Source organism: Nycticebus coucang, chromosome 19 (genome assembly GCF_027406575.1).
Source record: "Nycticebus coucang isolate mNycCou1 chromosome 19, mNycCou1.pri, whole genome shotgun sequence".
NCBI classification, from domain to species: domain Eukaryota; kingdom Metazoa; phylum Chordata; class Mammalia; order Primates; family Lorisidae; genus Nycticebus; species Nycticebus coucang.
In genome coordinates this window covers 9,487,218-9,506,185 of record NC_069798.1, presented here as the reverse complement: position 1 = coordinate 9,506,185, position 18,968 = coordinate 9,487,218, and the positions used below count along the sequence as shown (strand labels likewise).

The following is an 18,968-nucleotide window of genomic DNA, read 5'->3' as shown; positions in this document are numbered from 1 at the left end:
CCAAAGAATTACACCCAGCCAGGCATTCAAGTGTGGGGTCACTGGAGATTGATTGTTTGGAGTATTAAGTCAGGGAAGAGGAGGTTTGGCCGACTTTGTGTACTTCACAACTTCTTATTTCTCTAAAGTGAAATTCTAAACTGGCCAGTCATCAGCTAATTTTGGAGATGAATCTATATCCTGGGATTATGCATCAAAAGCTTTCTTAAATCCTTGTAAATATTCGGATATATGCCATTCCCCTTATCATTTTCACGTCAAGTCTATGAGCTAGTATTTAGTGAAATTTCAGTACACCCCAAGTATTTCCAGAAAAACACTCTGCTATCCAGTGACTTTCACTTATGTGTTGAAACATACACATAATTTCCCAGATAAATTGCAGATGTGGGACCACTTTGGAGTGTGAAGCTGCAGTAAAAACTCTTTCATAGTGTAAAGCATGTCAAGCAAACAGTCTTTGTGATCATTTTTTTTCTATATACCAAAGTGATTTTTAATGTATTGAATCTCACCACAAATGGCATGATAGCTTAGAACTCAGCCTGTTTTGAATAAATAGCTCTATACTTTAAAAACCCAATTATCTTAGAGAGATCTATCTCATTAAAGTCAATTTTGAAATTAAATACATGAGAAAAATCTAAAATAAAATCCCAAACCTTCTGCTGGGAAACAACTATAAATTGCAAATAATTTTTGTTAACCATTTTCTTTCTTTTTTTTTTTTTTCCTGTGTTTTTTGGCCGGGGCTGGGTTTGAACCCGCCACCTACGGGCGCCCTACTCACTGAGCCACAGGCGCCGCCCTGTTAACCATTTTCAATGTAGGCTGTTTCTCTTGCGATAGTAATTGCTAAATTAAATACGTGATGAATAACTCTAATCTGGTAAATAAACCCAACGCATATGATTCTATTATGGATTTATAAATTCTCATAATTTGCAAAAAATAGAAAAAGAGTTTTTCAAACGCTTCCTAAGATACATTTTTTATACTATTTTATCCCCAGGTTTTGAATTATTATAATGCTTAACGACAAATTCTTTATGTCTATTTGACAATGACTTTAGGGCCCAACTGAATAATTTCACACACAAATTTTAAACGTCTTAAACAGATCTGAAAACATGGGTGTGAGTGAGTGAATGACCAGTACCCACCAGTACTAACACATGGCTCCAGAGAGGGCTCCCACACGGCCTTGCAGGTTCCAATCAAGATTTCTATTGACAAATTTAAATCTAGGCTGTAGGCTGGAAACCCAATTGAACCCAGCTCTTTTAAAAAGTGCAAAATTAACACAATTCTCTCTTTATTTTTTTATTATTTTTTTTTAAAGGATGTATTATTTATTTATTTATTTTTTTTTTGTGGTTTTTTGGCCGAGGCTGAGTTTGAACCCGCCACCTCTGGCATATAGGACCGGCACCCTACTCCCTGAGCCACAGGCACCGCCCCACAATTCTCTCTTTAAATAAAAAGAACAAGCCTTTTTCTTCTCCCCCATCTCCTATATGGTAGACCCTCCATAGTTGACCACCCCGCCGCACTGACCACGTCCTTATGGGTGGAGGTGGAGTCCATGACCTAATTTTCATTAGACTGCACGTATACATCAGCACGGCAGCCTAGTTCCTTATGTCGACCACCTCCGTATGCTGACCAGTTTGTTGCAGTCCCTTGGGTGGTCAGCTTACAGAGGTTCTACTATAATTTAAAAAGTTTGAGAAGGCACTTATCGGGTCCAGGAACCCAATGTATGAAGTGTGCACAGCGAATCGCCCCAGTCCCCTTCTGCCACATCCCTCCTCCTCCCTGGCTCCTTCCTCAGGGTAGTTTCTTCCACATCCTTCCAGAATTTCATTATCCAAACAGAACAAATACAAACATAAATTCTCTTTTCCTCCCCTTTTAAATGAACAGGCTATTATGTAAGTTATTACGTAAATGAAACCTACTAAACTTTAAAACTTTGGGTTTTTCACTACATACATATTTTCCTTCTATCTATGTTGACACAGCCCTCTGTCAGGATGGCAGCTTCCCTGTTAGTGTTGCCCCAGCCTCCCTTGTTACTAGCTTTTCTACTGAGACCAACGCATAAACGGGCTTCCTTCTGCTCTCAGAGTGAGTTGGAAATGGGATGGCTGCGCGTCTGCCCTTGATGAGCGATGTGTGCACCTGCCATTCAGCCCTCTGGGTAACCTCTCGGTTCCACTTACACAGATTTGGTCAGTAATGTGGAGTTGGCCGGAGAGCAGCTGCTCCAAGTTCCTGTCATTTGCTGGCCTCAGGGACTCCCACGATGTAATGGTGCTCATGGAAACTTAAAGCCAAACTCTCTTTGGAAAGGACTCTGAGGAAGCCAGGGCCTGGGTGCACATGCCTTTGAAAGACAGAGCTGAGGACTTAACTGCCAAAAGTGAAGACAGCTTGGTCATATGAAGCACCATCGTAAATGTAATCAGCCCCAGGATGCTGCAGTTAGGTACCGAAAAGGTGTAAACGTCAGTAAAGTCACCACCAACGACCTTGGTTTTTGCTTGGGTTGTCAGATTCCTGTTCTTTGAGAGGAAAGGCTTTTACTGCTGATTGTATACTGTGTACTAGCGTTGAAAGTAAATTAGAGCTCCAGTTAATGAGTTTTTGAAAAGGTGGGATACTAATCTCACCGAGAAGCCACCTCCCAGAGATGGATTTACCTCGAAAAGAAGGAAGCTTAAGTTTCAGAGTTGGTCACTAACACGGGTCCCTGCAAGGCCCTCTACCTAACTTACACTACTAACCTGGCATTCTTTCTTGTGAGGAGTGTCCCCCAAGTTGTATAAGCTGCATGTGCCACAAAATCTGGGCCCGACCCTGTTTATTGTCATAGCCCTTTGTCAGTTACCTGCTGGCTGAGCATATGTTCAGCTTTACCCAGGTACAAACCTTGCCTCTAGAGTACAGTTAACTGTTTTCTCACCTGTCTTCCCTGGTTCTTTTGTTTTAATGTTTATTTTTTACTTAGTTTTAATGTTTATTTTTTACTTAGCTTGTAAGACAACATGACTTTCTGCAAAATGCTCTGGCCTGTCACTCTGGCAGAATTTGTGGTCCAGAATGAAATCACGACAACTGGTGCATCAGGCGACAGCCAGTTGCCCTCTCCAGGCATTGACGGTCATAGGAACAGAGAAGGCTCTTCCAGCATCCTGATACAAAGCTGTCTCTGCCCCTCACCTTGGTGTGGAATGAGCCCCTAGCACATCGCATTCACGCGTAAATGAAATCCATGTTTCAAAGCCACTGGGAAAGAGGTGGGGGGCAAATGTACTACTTCGCAGCTCTGTTAGTGAAGTTAACTAAAAATGGACAGTATTTCTATTTTTGAATTTAACTGGAATTTGAAAGGTTGACAGTTACCTCATATTTTTTCTGAAGATTTTTTATCTTTTTTGTCTGTTTTAAAATTACTCCTTTTCCACATCAACAAAGTGGTTTAAACATAAGATTAAACATAAGAAGTTTAATCTCTGAGGCTTAAATTCTGCTTTTGTGAAATTACATCACTCTTGCTTAATAAAACCATCAATGGTTTGTGGCTGGGTTTTTATTTCAGTAGCTGTGTATTTAACAGAGAATAAATACATACTTAGGAAATTAATACTGGTCTCCCAGAAATTATTTTGTATCCTTTTGAAAATCACCTTGATCTGTATTTTTTGCAGTTTTTGGCAGGGGCTGGGTTTAAACCCGCCACCTCCGACATATGGGGCCGGCACGCTTACTCCACTGAGCCACAGGCACTGCCCTATTTCTTCTTTTTTTTTTTTTTTAGAGACAGAGTCTCACTTTGTCACCCTCTGGTATATGGGGCCAGTGCCCTACCCACTGAGCCACAGGTGCTGCCCAGCACTGTAATTTTTTAAAAGAAGGGAAACAGAGGTAAAAAACTGTGTGATAAATATATCTAACTCAACTAAGGTCTCCAGTTACTAATTTATTATTGATATATTTTAATTCATGAAAGAAAATAATTTTTTATGTACTAAATATTTCTTGTAGCTATAAATTTGTTATTCTTTATGGATTTCTATAGGAAAGTTCGGAATTTTTCTTTTTTGAGATGAGAAGTAATCAGCTTTTTAAGAGGAAATGTTCCTTTAATCAGCCAAATTTGCAACTCTATAGTCACAGACAGAGGTAGGCAAACACAGATTCTTTTTTTGTTTGTTTTTTGAGATGGAGTCTTATTATGTCGCTGTTGGTAGAGTGCTGTAGCATCACAGCTCACAGCAACCTCAAACTCTTGGGCTCAAGCAATTCTCTTGCCTCAGCCTCTTGAGTAGTTGGGACTACGGGTGCCCACCACAACGCCCAGCTAGTTTTTGTTGCATTATTGTGTAGCAGGTCTGGGCTGGGTTCGAACCCACCACCCTTGGAGTATGTGGCTGGCACCATACCACTGAGCTATGGGTGCCGAGCCCACAGATTCATTTGTAAACTAAAAACAAAACCCTAAGTCCTCCACCAACTGAACAGAGCCCCTCTTGGGCAAAGGAACACCAGAAAAACTGTACAACTGAGTTCCCAGCACGATGGGAAAGGAAGTTGGGTGTGCTTCCTATACTCCCCTAACCTTTTGGAGTTTGGACATAAAATCCGCCTCTGGCATGGCATCACATGACAGATAACTTGCACATTTCCTTTCTACTAACTCTAAGTTTTTGGATGAAGCTTTACTCCTTTAGCCAATTGCAAACTAAAGAATCTCTAAATCCACTTATGACTTTTAAGCCCCCTGCTTCAAGATGTCTCACCTTTTCTGGCTGAACCAATGTATACCTCCATGTATTGATGTATGTCTTTGCCTGTAATTCTTGTCTCCTCGCAATGTATAAAACCAAAATGCAATCTGCCTTGGGACCTCTGACTTAATGCTTCTCGAATCTGTGCTTTTCCCAGGCTGCAGTCACTCATATTTGGCTCAGATTAACCCTCTTTAAAGTATGTTACACAGTTTGGTTTTCCTTTTATATTTTAAAGCTTATAAATTGATTTTTTAAAACTTCATTTTTATTGAAATATGTTCCTACATCTTTTTACTATAAATTACTCATAATTTTCATTTTCAAGGTCAAGGGCCCTGGGGAAAAAAATTACATACATTAAAAAAAATTGTAAGCCCAAAATTATGGAAGGCAGACTAATATCATAGGTGAATGCTTTAAGAAACTCACCACCTGCTCCTTTTTTATGGAGATAGTCTTAATTTGTTGGCAAGGCTAGAGTGCTATGCGCCAGCCTAGCTCACAGCAACCTCAGATTCTTGGGTTCAAGTGATCCTTCTGCCTCAGCCTCCCAAGTAGTTGGGGCTAATTTTTCTATAGGTGGGGTCTCACTCTTGCTCAGGCTGGTGTTAAACCCTGAGCTCAAAGGATCCTCCCACTTCAGTCTCCCAGAGTGCTAGGATTACAGGCATGAGCCACCTGGCCCGGCCCACCACCTGCTTCTTAAGAATGACCTTGGATAGTTAAGTGGCTTTATCTGGTCAGCTACCTCCATTAGTGCAAGTTAGGCATCTGATCAACATTAGAAATAAGGTAAAAGGCAGAAGGAGGCAGACACTCTGGGAGACAGGGATAATTGTGTGGTGCTTATATGACAATCAGGAGGAGCATTTACCACCACTCCTGAGGATCAGAGAACAGCATGCAAGATACCTGTGTCAGAGAATGAAAAGGAAACATCTTTTTAAAGGAGCTCAACTATTTTCATATTTCTGCTGTCTGTGGCAGATTCATGCCATGTGACAGAAAGTTCTCCGTGTAGGGATCACAAAGGTGTTGACAACTGCAATGGGATATATACCAGAAGGAGAAAAGAACTGCTTATTCTTTACAAAAAGAAACATCTTAAGGCCCCAGACTGTCTCCCTCTCACTTCTCTCTTTTGTTTTTGTCAGAAAGCACACCACGGCCTCAGCTACACCAGGGCAGAGATGGGAGCCCTCCGGCTTTTCGTTATTTCGTAAATAATGGCCTTGCTTCTGAACACAAAATCATATTATTTCGTAAAGTTCGTTCATGGAAGTAAATTTTTATTTAATTTTTATAGTCCATAGCAGCTATAGACAGATTTTTGGTATGTATGTATATTGACTAACATCTACCACTTTGTATAAAATAAAGACCCACTTGTATAATGGGAGTGTAAAGCACTATCACGAGTCGTATATATGCAAGACTTTTTTCTTCCCACACATAAAAATTCATCCCACTATTCTTTTTTCACTTTTTTGAAAGCACATACAACCTCCCAGATGCCTGCAATGACTTGTGCATATCGATAGATCTGTGTGTTTTCACTACAGGTAAAAACTCTGGGTAATGAATTCTGTTGGGGACAATAAAGATTACATACCAGGTGACACGAGGTTCCGGCCAGCCTGCTATGGAGCAGTGTAATTTCACGCTTTCCTTCTCCCAAACTGTGTGAGAGCGAGGTTTAATGATAAACTCAGGAGCATGGAGAAGATGGTCTTCATTCAGCTTGGCATGGAATGCCTCAGTTTCTTCCAACTGAAGAAAGAAACACGTTATCAAAATACCACTCAATCAAAGTGACTTCCGTAACAAGTGGAAATCAAAATTTTTATTTTTCCATTTGGAAACTTACTTTCATGTTTAGATAAAATGCATTCCCCTTCCTCCTTTTAAAAGCTGATATAGTTTTTTTTTTTTTTTTTTTACCATTTTACATTTAGCTTGAGCAACATCCTTCCCTAAGGTGGGTTTCTTAAGGTCTTTTAAAACCTTAATTTCCTTAGAACTTAAAATTCCACGAAGTTTAAAATTAAGTTTATCTTTCTTTGACCTACATTATTTTCATGTCTTTCTCACTGTTTTCTTTATAAAGACCATGCATTTCCTCATTTGAATCCAATCAATCTGTATTCACACACACTTCTGACATGCATTTCCACTCCTGCAAGTTACAATAAATAATCTTCTCTTACTGTCTTTCTCAGCGATAGGCGCTCTGCCTTTTCTCGAATCGCAACTTTTCTCGACTTCTTTTCCAAAGCTTCCTCCTGTTGAAGAGTGGATTCTCGGGATACCACAGACTGTTTGGACGCTCTGGACTGTTTGGACGCTCTGGACTGCTTAGATGTTACGCTTCCTTCTTCACTGGCAAGAAGATTCCTCTGGGCTATGTAAGCAGCAGCTTCTTTAATTCTTTCTTCTTCCGAATTGGTAATTCCACTGACGTTCACTTGACTAAAATACAATAACAGTACAATGTGGTATTGTGGGTGGGGCAGTCATAAGATCGCTTAATTTTCCTAAGTTCAGAGTATCAGCCTTCAGACACTGTGCTCTGCATCCAATGAAAAGCTGACATAGAAAAACCTGGTCAATGGGAAGTTGACTTTTCACATACAGAAGTGGTTGTCTCCCAAACAGACAGTGATAACAGTAATAACAGCAACAATAATACCCATAGGGCCCACTGCATCTCCACAAAAACTCAACGAGGGAAACTAGCATTTGTATTTTAGATACATGGTAACAATGTTCAGAGAAGTTAGATAACTTGCCCAAGGTCATTTCACTGGTTGCCTTAGTGTATTTAAATATTATTTCACTTCACTGGTTGCCTTAGCATATTTAAATATTATTTCATCCTGTAATCCCAGCACTGTGGGAGGCTGAGGAGGGAGAATTGCTTGAGCTCAGGAGTTTGAGACTCGCCTGAGCGACAGTGAGACCCCGACTCATGAAAAAAAATGGAAAAACCCAGCCGGGCGCTGTGGCGAGCACCTAATCCCAGCGGCTTCCAGAGGCTGAGGCAGCGGCGTGCCCGCAGCCGGAGTCTGAGGTTGCTGTGAGCTACCACGCCCACTGCACTCTGCTCAGGGGCCTAGGGTGGGACCCAGTCTCAATAACAACAACAAAAAAAAAAAAAGTAAAGAAATAAATATTATTTCATTTACAATAAAAGGTTAAGTTCTGAGTTCCTTTCCAGAACAGACAGATTGTGAAATGATACATAGTTTGTGTACTTGTGATCCTGATATATGACTATTAGTTTGATCTGGATTCTGTGACTCAGCTGATGGGATGCATTGCCCAGAGCTGTTGCATGGATAAATACGTTCCAAATTTACATGAGATCCTTATGCCTACTAGGTATCTAAGATAATAAAGCTTGCACAGATATATATATGATGTATGTGAGCGTCCAATAAGACAATCTTCACTTGTGCTTGCACAGAACCCTGATGAAAAGAAGTTACCAAACTTAGAATTGAAGCAGTGATATTTATAAATGTGACTTATTCATAAATGATAATGATTGCAATTCAGTGACAACGTCTAAAAGTGCCGTGTCTAGTGTGGTAGTTTATGAGAGAATTTGTGCTGTGATTTATTAATGTTGCTGAACATATTTGGATTATTTTTAACTTCCTTCAACACCTTTATTGTAAATCCCGTTGTATTGGTTTTGTTGCAAATTTTCTTGAAATTGAGTCTCATTAGGCCTCTTAAGTCAGAATTGGACATTTGCTTTTTTTCTAAGAATGATTACTTCAAAAATTAAGCAAATATTATCATTGTGTTTGCAAGTTCCAAGCATGTGAATCTATGCAGTTTGCTGAGAAATAGGACTCAACATTTGCCTGAAGTTGGAATTTCTCATGGAAAACAGCTGGCAGACTAGATTAGTTCACATTATTTCTGACCAAACTTAGTGATTAACTTTTAAGGTTTTAAGTTTTTTCTCTATCTCTGTAAATATTAATAAGTTAGTCTGCACTATGGAAGTTAGTGGATATATAGAGAATGCCAAAAAATAAGTTAGTCCGCACTATGGAAGTTAGTGGATATATAGAGAATGCCAAAAAAAATGTATACACTTTTTTTTTTTAGAGACAGAGTCTCACTTTGTCGCCCTTGGTAGAGTGCTATGGCATCACAGCTCACAGCAGCCTCCAGCTCTTGGGCTTAAGCTATTCTCCTGCCTCAGCCTCCTGAGTAGCTGGGACCGCAGGTGCCCGCCACAATGCCCAGCTAATTTTTAATTGCAGTTTGGCAGGGGCTGGGTTTGAACCCGCCACCCTCGGTATATGGGGCTGGTGCCCTACTCACTGAGCCACAGGTGCTGCCCAAATGTATACACATTTTAAGAAAGGAAAATGCTATATTATAATTGTGTATAATTATAATAATATATAGCAATAACAAAAGATGAATACAAGTCATATTGAGCACCTCTTATAACTGTCTAAGTCAAACATGACTTGAGTATTACAAACTTAATACAGTTCTTTCCTTTTTGAAAATATGTACACATTTTTTTGGCAGCCTCTGTATTAACCTGGTATCATTTGGGATGATAGGGGGAGGCAAAAGATTTCTAGCTTAGAGTCCTGACTTATCTAATATTTTTTGAATAAGAAGTGAATTAATTAATAAATGAATACAAAACAAACCATCCAGAAATTTCACAAGGAGTTCTCTATAGAGGTCAGTATATAATAGAGAAATTTGAAATGAGTTTTGTAATAGGATTTGATACCTAAGACGATGGGTCATATTTAATGCTAGACTTCCCCCAGGCTCTGAGTGAGAGAAGTTCAAGTTTATTCTCATTACCTCTAATATTGGACATGTTGACACAATTCGAAAGGGCACAAGAAAGTTGCAACCTCCCTCCCTTTTCAACTTACAAATAAACTAAACTTCAAAAAAACTATGATTATTTCACATGAGAACTCAAGTACACGTAAAAAAGTATGCTGGACCCAGGGTGGCAGGGAAATTCTCCCCTAATGTAGGGGAATTGGTAACCCTTCTATAATCTGGGCATACGAGCAAGGATATGTTGGTGACTCATTGACAAAATACACTACTAAAAATGAATCAAAATCTCCCAATACTCTGCACACCTCTCACAGCTCTCACAGCTCATCTCTACTGCTGATGAGGAGTTAACTGAACTTACTGGAGTGTAAGAAGTGGAATTTTGGTTTGGTGCCTGTGGCTCAAGCGGCTGAGGTGCCAGCCACATATACCTGAATTGGCGGGTTCGAATCCAGCCCAGGCCTGCCAAACAACAATGACAGCTGCAACCAAAAAAAATAAATAAATAGCTGGACGTTGTGGCGGGCACCTGTAGTCCCAGCTACTTGAGAGGCTGAGGCAGGAGAATCACTTGAGCCCAGGTGTTGGAGGTTGCTGTGAGCTGTGATGCCACAGCACTCTACCCAGGGCAACAGCTTGAGGCTCTGTCTCCAAAAAAAAAAGAAGTGGAATTTCCATGTGGCGTATATAGGAAATGGCACTTTCCAGAAACACACTGTACTTGCAGATGGCATGCGCATGGTGTTGGCCAGGCTAGCTCTTTCATGGCCAGCCATGTGACTTTCAGCAAGTTGCTGAGCCTTGACTTTCTTGTCCAAAAAACTGATATACTAATATCTTTCCAGGGCTGTATGGAGGATTTAGCAAGAAAGCTTATATGAAACATCTAGCATGATTCCCAGTGAATGACAGGCACTCAACTAGTGTTAATTTCTTTCCCATCCTCTTCTCAGATTGTTAATATTGTCACACTCTGTGACATGTTATTTTCCACACAGTAAGAAAATATAGGAAATGGATCCTTTTAAAATATGCAGAAGAACTAGAAATAAAATGTAGAAAATCAGTTTTTATTGTCATTTTCTTTTATCACAGTTTATTTTATAAATGATCATTTCTTGAGATTGGCCTGGAAAGGACAAAACAGTTTGGTGACAGAGCAGGGAAAACATTAGGAGTGAGAAGCTTCATTCCAAGCCCATCCAGCTGGGGAGGCACGTCCTACAGGCTAATGCTAAGCTGACGTGGTTTTCAAAAACAGAGTGGGAAAAAGCTGGGGACAAAATACTCCTCTAGCTTAGCCATCTCCTACAACAAACACAAGTGTATACTTAAAGAGGCCAGATCTCGGCGAGCATACCTAACAATATTAGCATGTTTCTCTGGGAAGTTCACTTTTAAAAATCAGGGATATCAGAGATATCCGATAAAAAGCTAAAAATACGATGTTACCTATCCCCTTACCTTCTTGATTGGATTCAGAGCAATTCTGACATTCACCTCTAACACAGTAAGAAAGTAATTGTCAAAGGGCAACGGAAAGAAATACACAAGGAACAGCTGCAGGTTACCAAGCATCACGACCAAATTACTCCCTGACTTTCACTTTTCCATGACATTTGCCCTGAGCGCACGGCCTCATTTTGAGCGTCACCTTAGCTGTGAGAATAACTTTCCATTCAAAGGAAAATAAACAAGGTACTATCCAGAAAGTTCCTTTAAACTTTTTTTTTTTTCCTTTTAAACTTTAATCTTGGTGTCTTGGACAAATTTCATTTCAAGATTCCTTTGAATATTTTTATCACTCAAAAAAATGTTTAAAGATAGGAAATTGGTATTACATCGACTTGTGATTTACTGATTATTTTGTTTGAAGTTGGCTTCAAAATAAATGTGATCTACTTTCCATTCAACAAAATAAGCTAGGCATTCAAATTATGATGAGATTTTTCTCTAATAAATAATCATTAAAACCACTCTGACAACCAAGATGTTTCTCAGCTACCTAAACAAATCATCTGGGTTTTTTTTTTTAGTTCACACAATATTTTAGTTTTGAACCTTTCTTTTTACTCTATGTTGTTCAACCACTAGCATTCAAGGCTCTAATTCCCATTTCAGCTAGTTATTTAAGTAGCATTAAGATCCAATTATTCAATCATGTAGCCATCCTGTGTGACGGCAAAGGTTTCTGAAAAGGAAATCTCTTTTTACAAGATTAACACATCTCTTTCAACACAAGGTTCCAAGCTTCCCCAGACCTTTCTCTGTAGGTCTTTCACCTGTAGTCCCAGCACTTACCAGTCTATGGTAAGTGCTCCATAAATGTTAGCTGCTATAACATGTACTCTCCATTTTGTAATAAAGCCAGGAAGAAAAAGTACACTAACCGTCCCGAGAAAATGGACACCATGTAGTCACTCTGCAGATTTTCTTTCTCTCCTCCAGAAAGAAGGCTGTGCTTGGCTCTCTTTGTTTTGGGGCTCAACTTGGATGAATAATCGTCTAACAGCCGACTGGAATCTGTATGTCTGAAACAAACTTCCAAATATTAGACAATGACAAAAAATACATTTAAAATATTCAAAATATTAACAAAGAAAAGTTTTAACTCGGGAGAGTTTTTACAGAATCCTTAGAAAGAATTCATATAATGCTCTCTATACAGACATTAAAGAAAAATAGTAATTTTATGGTTGCAGTAATTTCATGTTTTTTTCCCCCTTACAATTTCAAGGGTTAAGAGTGATGCTTTTACAATAGTTCCAAATGCCTGCTGTTAGTGTAAAGTTTAAAATTCAGGCAATCTGTATAAATGACTTTGATACATTGTAAACCCACATCCATTCCGGGACTGTTAAAAATGCACACTTTTCTGGAGTGGGAGCCTAGGCAATTTCGAGGCAGAACCCTAGGCTCACACTTTGAGACCTCTAAGTACAATAGGCAGACTCCTGCAGTTGAAGGGACACCGGGCTCATCAAACAGTAGAGTTGGTACATTTTATGTGAACATACGGTGGTCAAAGGACTCAGAGATTTATAGAGGTCTGATAAAGTTCTGTCTAACTATGCACATTGGTACAAATGTATATTAGAGGTAGTTTTCTAATAAAGCAAAAATTTACTAGGGAGGAGAAAACATGACAGCAGAGATGGCAAAGAAAAGGTTTGATGAGATAAAAAGTATAGTCTTAGGCTCGACATCGGTTGCTCAGTGGTTAGGGCGCCAACCACATACACCAGGGCTGGTAGGTTCGAACCCAGCCTGAGCCTGCTAAACAAACAAACAACAAAGAAAAAAATAGCCAGGTGTTGTGGCAAGCATCCCAGCTTGCCACAGCTGCTAGGGAGGCTGAGGAAAGAGAATGTCTTGAGCCCAAGAGTTTGAAGTTGCTGTGAGCCATGACACCACAGCATTCTACCAAGGGTGACAAAGTGAGGCTCTGTCTCAAAAAGAAAAGAAAAGTATAGTCTTAATCTGTAGAGTTCTTAATTGAAACAAAATGCATCTTCACACAAACATATAAAATTTGGCATATACTTGAGGAGTTCACGGACTGCCTGAAGTTAGTTTGTGAACCCAGAGGGAAAAGTCCCTGGTCCACATGTAATGGAAGATTTAACAATGGGGGCCTGTATGGAAACTTTCTACCCTACCCTTGTAAATTTTTGTGAATGTGACACTATTTTAAAGGAAAAGATGAACATAAAAACAAAAAATCCCCTGGTCTAGAGAATATTTAAAGAGAAGGCGAATGGCCATGGTGTGGTGCAGAAAAAGACCAACTGCCCTGTGAAAGCAGAAAACCCTCCCAGAGATTACTACTCATAATCTCTGAAAATCATCTGGAAAAAAAAAGGGATTACTGAAATCAAAAGCACACAAGGGGTCAAACATAAACCTAGTACAAAACAGATGTCTAATAATCAAGAAAACAAATAGTGCAGAGCAGCAAGGGCTCCAAGGAAGGGCAGAGTGGCAGTGGCTGGACACCCAGGGGTGCAGGGTGGGCGGCCACCCACCTTGACCCTCTGAGAGGTCCCACAAACCTCTTCTGGCCCCATGACCTCCCCCGCCCCCCTGGGGGGATATCTAGCTCCTTTTCTATGATCAGCATTAAAACTAAAGGTTAGAACTTTGCCTTCAAACTTGTGGCCTCGTTACCAGTTGGAAGCCAGAGTGACATTTGTTCCTGGCTGGCTGTTCCCAACAGCAGCAAAGTGACAGCATCCTGTACTCCCAGCGGTCACAAAGAACAGGCTGTGCTTAGACAGGACTAAGTTTAAAATGGTATTTTCCTTCACCCCCTTATTCCATTAGTGGAAAAAATAAAATTAACTGTCGGGTTTAAGAGTTTCGTTTCTTTTCCCATTTTTAGACCACTTGGATTCTCTAATTTCTCTCCTCTTTTTCTGTTTTTGCTCCTTTTACTTTCATTCTAGTTTCTACAGTCTTCGTCTCAGGAACGTGTATTTTTCAACTTTGATTTACATCAAAATAGGAACTCTGATTTGTCATTCTTTTCACTGTGTCCCTCCTTTTTCTGTCATTTATCCTTTAAGACAAATCTTTGAAATGATGCATGTGTGATGTAGAATATGCTGGCATGTGATTAGTCCCTTCTCATAGGTAAATCACAGCAGCTGATTGTTAATAGTCCAACATGATGCTAAATATTCACGGTATTTTCATTAGCTTCCATTCCATGTTTCATCTGGAACAAAAGACTTCATGAAAAGCATCATGATGTTACGTATTTTATAGTATCACCTAGAAAATACAAGATCTCCACCTTTATTACACTTTCTAGAGTTTCTTTAAGCTTTTGACTTCTAACAAAAACAGTGTATGAAGGATTAGGTGTTAAAATACTATGAGAACAGATGATTTAGTAATGCTTTGTTTATTGAAGCTAGTGAACAAAACTAAATTAGAGAGATACAAAGTTTTAAGGAAGTGACTATGTAAGAATCAGCATAATTATTTGAAGAAAACAAATGAATAGTCTAGTTTGTCATGATCCACAAACACTGGAAGGCAACATCTTACTCCAGCAAATTTTAAAGTTGAATAACGTTTTTAGAGGAGTTAAATAAAATATGTAGATTTTAAACTTCTTTGAACTTAGATCAAATAGTTCAATAAGGGCTTACTAACCTGTTGGGAAGTTAGTTGTATCTAAATTTTGAAAATAATTCTCTAACAACTCAATTTCTGAGAAGGTACTGAACTTAATATGTATGGATCTGTGTAGGTTTCTTCACCTATTAAAACTACACTTAATGTTCTTTATGTACTTGGCTCAAGTCTTAACTTTAAGAATTTTGATTTATGAAGGCAATGAAATTAAGCAATAAGTGAGGGTTGATTGTGTATGCGTGCATCCGTGAACCTGTAACTGCACCTAGGTACATCTTTTTTGTACTCTGCCTCTAATTTTGCAATGTCCTTGTTCATACGCCTACTGTTAACAGATTTTAAATAAACATCCTAGTGTTTTTAACATTATCACATCGACGTCTAGCAGAACCGCAGAGAAGAGCTGTAACCAAGGTACAGAAGGAACTGTTTGGAAATATTCCAAGAACTCAGAAATAGGATCACACCTGCCTCTAATTCAAATACTGAACAGAGAATATCACACCCTTCTGCTCATGCAACTTGACAATAATGGTGACTAGGAAAAGTAAGAACAAACCCATTGATAGAATTCCAAAATGTTTAACAAACCTAAGAAGAATTACACACAATAATTGATAAAGCAACTACATAAGAAATCAGCTGGGCGCTCTGGTCCTCCCGTTCGTCAGACAGCGGCTTCTTCTAGTGCAGGGCCAGCCGCATCCCCGAGGCACCATGGTGAAAGTGAAGGTTGGAATAAACGGCTTTGGTCATATTGGGCGCCTGGTCACCAGGGCTGCTTTTAACTCTGGAAAAGTGGATATTGTTGCCATCCATGACCCCTTCATTGACCTTAACTACATGGCAAATTCCATGGCACAGTCAAGGCTGAGAACGGGAAAGTTGTCATCAATGGAAATCCCATAATCATGTTCCAGGAGCGAGATCCCACCAAATCTAATGGGGTGAGGCAGGCGCAGAGTATGTTGTGGAGTCCACTGGTGTCTTCACCACCATGGAGAAGGCTGGGGCTCACCTACAGGGGGGTGCCAAAAGGGTCATCATCTCTGTCCCTTCTGCTGATGCCCCCATGTTTGTGATGGGTGTGAACCATGAGAAGTACGAAAACAGCCTCGGCATTGTCAGCACTGCCTCCTGCACCACCAACTGCTTAGCCCCCTTGGCCAATGTCATGCATGACAACATCGGCATCATGGAGGGACTCATGACCACAGTCCATGCCATCATTGCCACCCAGAAGACTGTGGATGGCCCCTCTGGGAAGTTGTGGCTTGATGGTCACAGGGCTCTCAGAACATCATCCCTGCCTCAACTGGCACAGCCAAGGCTGTGGGCAAGGTCATTCCTGACCTAAATGGGAAGCTTACTGGCATGGCCTTACAGGTCCCCACTGCCAATGTGTTGGTCGTGGATCTCACCTGCCGTCTAGAGAAGGCTGCCAAATACGATGATATCAAGAAGGTGGTGAAGCAGGGCCCCCTCAAGGGCATCCTGGGTTACACCGAGCACCAGGTCGTCTCCTCTGACTTCAACGGTGACACCCATTCTTCTACCTTTGATGCTGTGGCTGGCATTGCCCTCAACAACCACTTTGTCAAACTCATTGCCTGGTATGATAATGAATTTGGCTACAGCAACAGGGTGGTGGATCTTATGGCCCACATGGCCTCCAAGGATTAAGTAACCCCCAGACCACAAGCCCCAGACAGAGCACGAGAGGAAGAGAAAGGCCCTTAGCTGCTGGGGTGCCCCTGCCTACTCAGTCCCCCACATCAATGAGAATCTCCCCTCGATAGTTTTCACACCAGACCCCCTCAAGAACAAGAGTTGTCATGTAACAACAATAAAGTTCCCCAAATTCAAAAAAAGGAAAGAAAGAAATCAGCAGGAATATAGGAGACTTGAACTTGAACACTATCAATCAGCTTGACCTTACTGACTTGTCTAGACTACTTCATCCAAGGACAACAGAGTACCTAGTCTTTTCAACATTCTCAAGGAGAATTCACATCCTAATACACAAATCAATCTCAATCAACTTAAAAGGATTGGAATAATAGAAAATATATTCCCTAACAAGGGAAGAATGAAATAAGAATCTACAACAGGAAGAAATTTAGAAAATCCTCAAATCTCAGGAATAAATAACTTATTTCTAAGCAGCCTATTAGTCAAAGAGGAAATCACAATGGAAATCAGAGAATGTTTTCAACCACATAAAAGCAAAAGCACAACATATTAAAGTTTATGGGACACAAGCTAAAGCGGTGCTTAGAGGGAAGTTTACAGTTTTTAGTGTCTATATCAGAAAAGAGGAAAGGTCTCAAACTAATAATTCAAACTTCTAGTATAAGAAGCTAGAAAAGAGAATAAGGCTTGGCACCTGTAGCTCAGGGGCTAGGACGCCAGCCACATACACCGGACTTGGCAGGTTTGAACCCAGCCTGGGCCTGCCAAACAACAATGACAACTACAACCAAAAAATAGCTGGGCGTTGTGGTGGGCACCTGTAGTCCCAGCTACTCAGGAGGCAGGAGAATCACTTAAGCCCAAGAGTTGGAGGTTGCTGTGAACTGTGACGCCACAGCACTCTACCAAGGGTGACATAGTGAGACTCTGTCTCAAAAAAAAAAAAAGCAAGAAAAAAGAATAAATGCAGGGTGGCGCGTGTGGCTCAAAGGAGTAGGGTGCTGGCCCCATACGCTGGAGGTGGCGGGTTCAAACCCAGCCCCGGCCAAAGACAGCAAAAAAAAAAAAAAAAAAGAATAAATACAAAACAAGCAGAAGAAAGACATAATAAAGATTAGAATGAAATTCAATGAAATAGAAAACAGAATAACCAATAGATTAAATCAATGAAACAAATGTTGGTTCTCCAAGAAGATCAAGAACATTAGTAAGCCTTTCCCTAGACTGACCATGAAAAATAGAAGACACAAATTATTAAAATCAAGAATGAAGGAAGAGACATCACCAAAAACCTTACAGAAATTAAGAGGCTCATAAGAAAATAGTATAGATGCTTTATGACAACAAATTTGATAGATAAAATGAAAAAAATGTCCAAAACTAACTCAATAAGACACATAAAGTATGAAAGACCAAAAACAAGTAAAGAATGTGAAGGAATTAGCAATTTAAAATTTTCTCACAATGAAAAGCCCACGCCCAGATGGCTTCATGGATGAATTTTATCTAATATTTAAAGAAGATACAACATAAATCATTACAAATTTTTTTCAAAATCAGAGATGGGAACACCTTGTAACTCACTCTATAAAGTCAGTATTACCTGCTATCAAAGCCCAAACAAAAACATTACAATAAAAGAAAACTACAGACCAATATCCCATATGAATACAGGTGCAAAAATCCTTCACAAGATATTAACAAATGGAATCCAGCAACATATAAAACCAAGGGAAGATTATCCCAGGAATGCAAGGTTGATTTAACATTTGAAAACCAATGAGTGTAATATGCCGTATTAATAGAATAAAGAACAAAAACCACAGTATCAACTTAACAGATGTAGAAAAAGCTTCTGACAAAATTCAGCATTCATTCATATTAAAAATTCTCAATATAATAGAAATAGAAGGAAACTTGCTCAACCTGATAAAGGCCTTTTATGAAAATCTACAGCTAATGTCCTACTTAATGGCAAAAAAAAATGGAAGGCCTTCCTCCTAAGATTGAAGCAAGGCTATTGCCACTTCTATTCAACATTGTACTTGAGGTCCAGTCAGGGCAATTAGTTAAAAAAAAATTGAAAAGAAGTCAATCTACCTTTCATTACAGGTGATATAATTCTGTATGTAGAAAATCCTAAGGAATACATACACTAAAAAATGTTAGTGCCAATAAATAGGTTCAGTAAGGTCACCGCCCAGCCAGGGTCATCTGCCTGCTGCCCCAGGGAAAGCCAGGAAGTATTCAGAAACAGCTGTGTTTACACCGGGGAAAGGGTTTATTCATCATGGCACTAAGCTGGGGGAATTTCTCAAATCTGCCTCCCTGAGAATTGGGGAGATGGGGTTTTGAATGACAGTTTGGTAGGCAGAGGATTAGGCAATCAGGGTCTGCTAATTGGCTTGTTTGGGGGCAAAACCACCAGTCCTTTGGAACGGTCTGCTGCCTACTTGAGTCAGTGACTGGAATGCAAGACCTTGGGTGGAGGGTCCAAGACCA

At 39.9% G+C, this 18,968-nt stretch overlaps 2 protein-coding genes across 3 annotated transcripts in view; one reads left to right on the top strand and one right to left on the bottom strand.

Annotated features, from left to right (window-relative positions):
• MYOM1 (myomesin 1) overlaps positions 1 to 18,968 on the bottom strand; it is a 148,376-nt gene that overhangs the window by 112,021 nt on the left and 17,387 nt on the right. For both annotated transcript variants that reach the window (XM_053571704.1, XM_053571702.1), the window contains exons 3-5: positions 12,023 to 12,163; positions 7,004 to 7,265; positions 6,409 to 6,566 (exon numbers count right to left, since the gene is read on the bottom strand). In XM_053571704.1, coding sequence (XP_053427679.1) covers positions 6,409 to 6,566; positions 7,004 to 7,265; positions 12,023 to 12,163 — 561 coding nt within the window. The remainder of the gene's footprint in view (positions 1 to 6,408; positions 6,567 to 7,003; positions 7,266 to 12,022; positions 12,164 to 18,968) is intronic.
• LOC128571878 (glyceraldehyde-3-phosphate dehydrogenase-like) lies at positions 15,716 to 16,562 on the top strand. Its single transcript, XM_053571705.1, has one exon. The coding sequence runs from the start codon at positions 15,772 to 15,774 to the stop codon at positions 16,129 to 16,131; it is 360 nt and encodes a 119-aa protein (XP_053427680.1). The 5' UTR covers positions 15,716 to 15,771; the 3' UTR covers positions 16,132 to 16,562.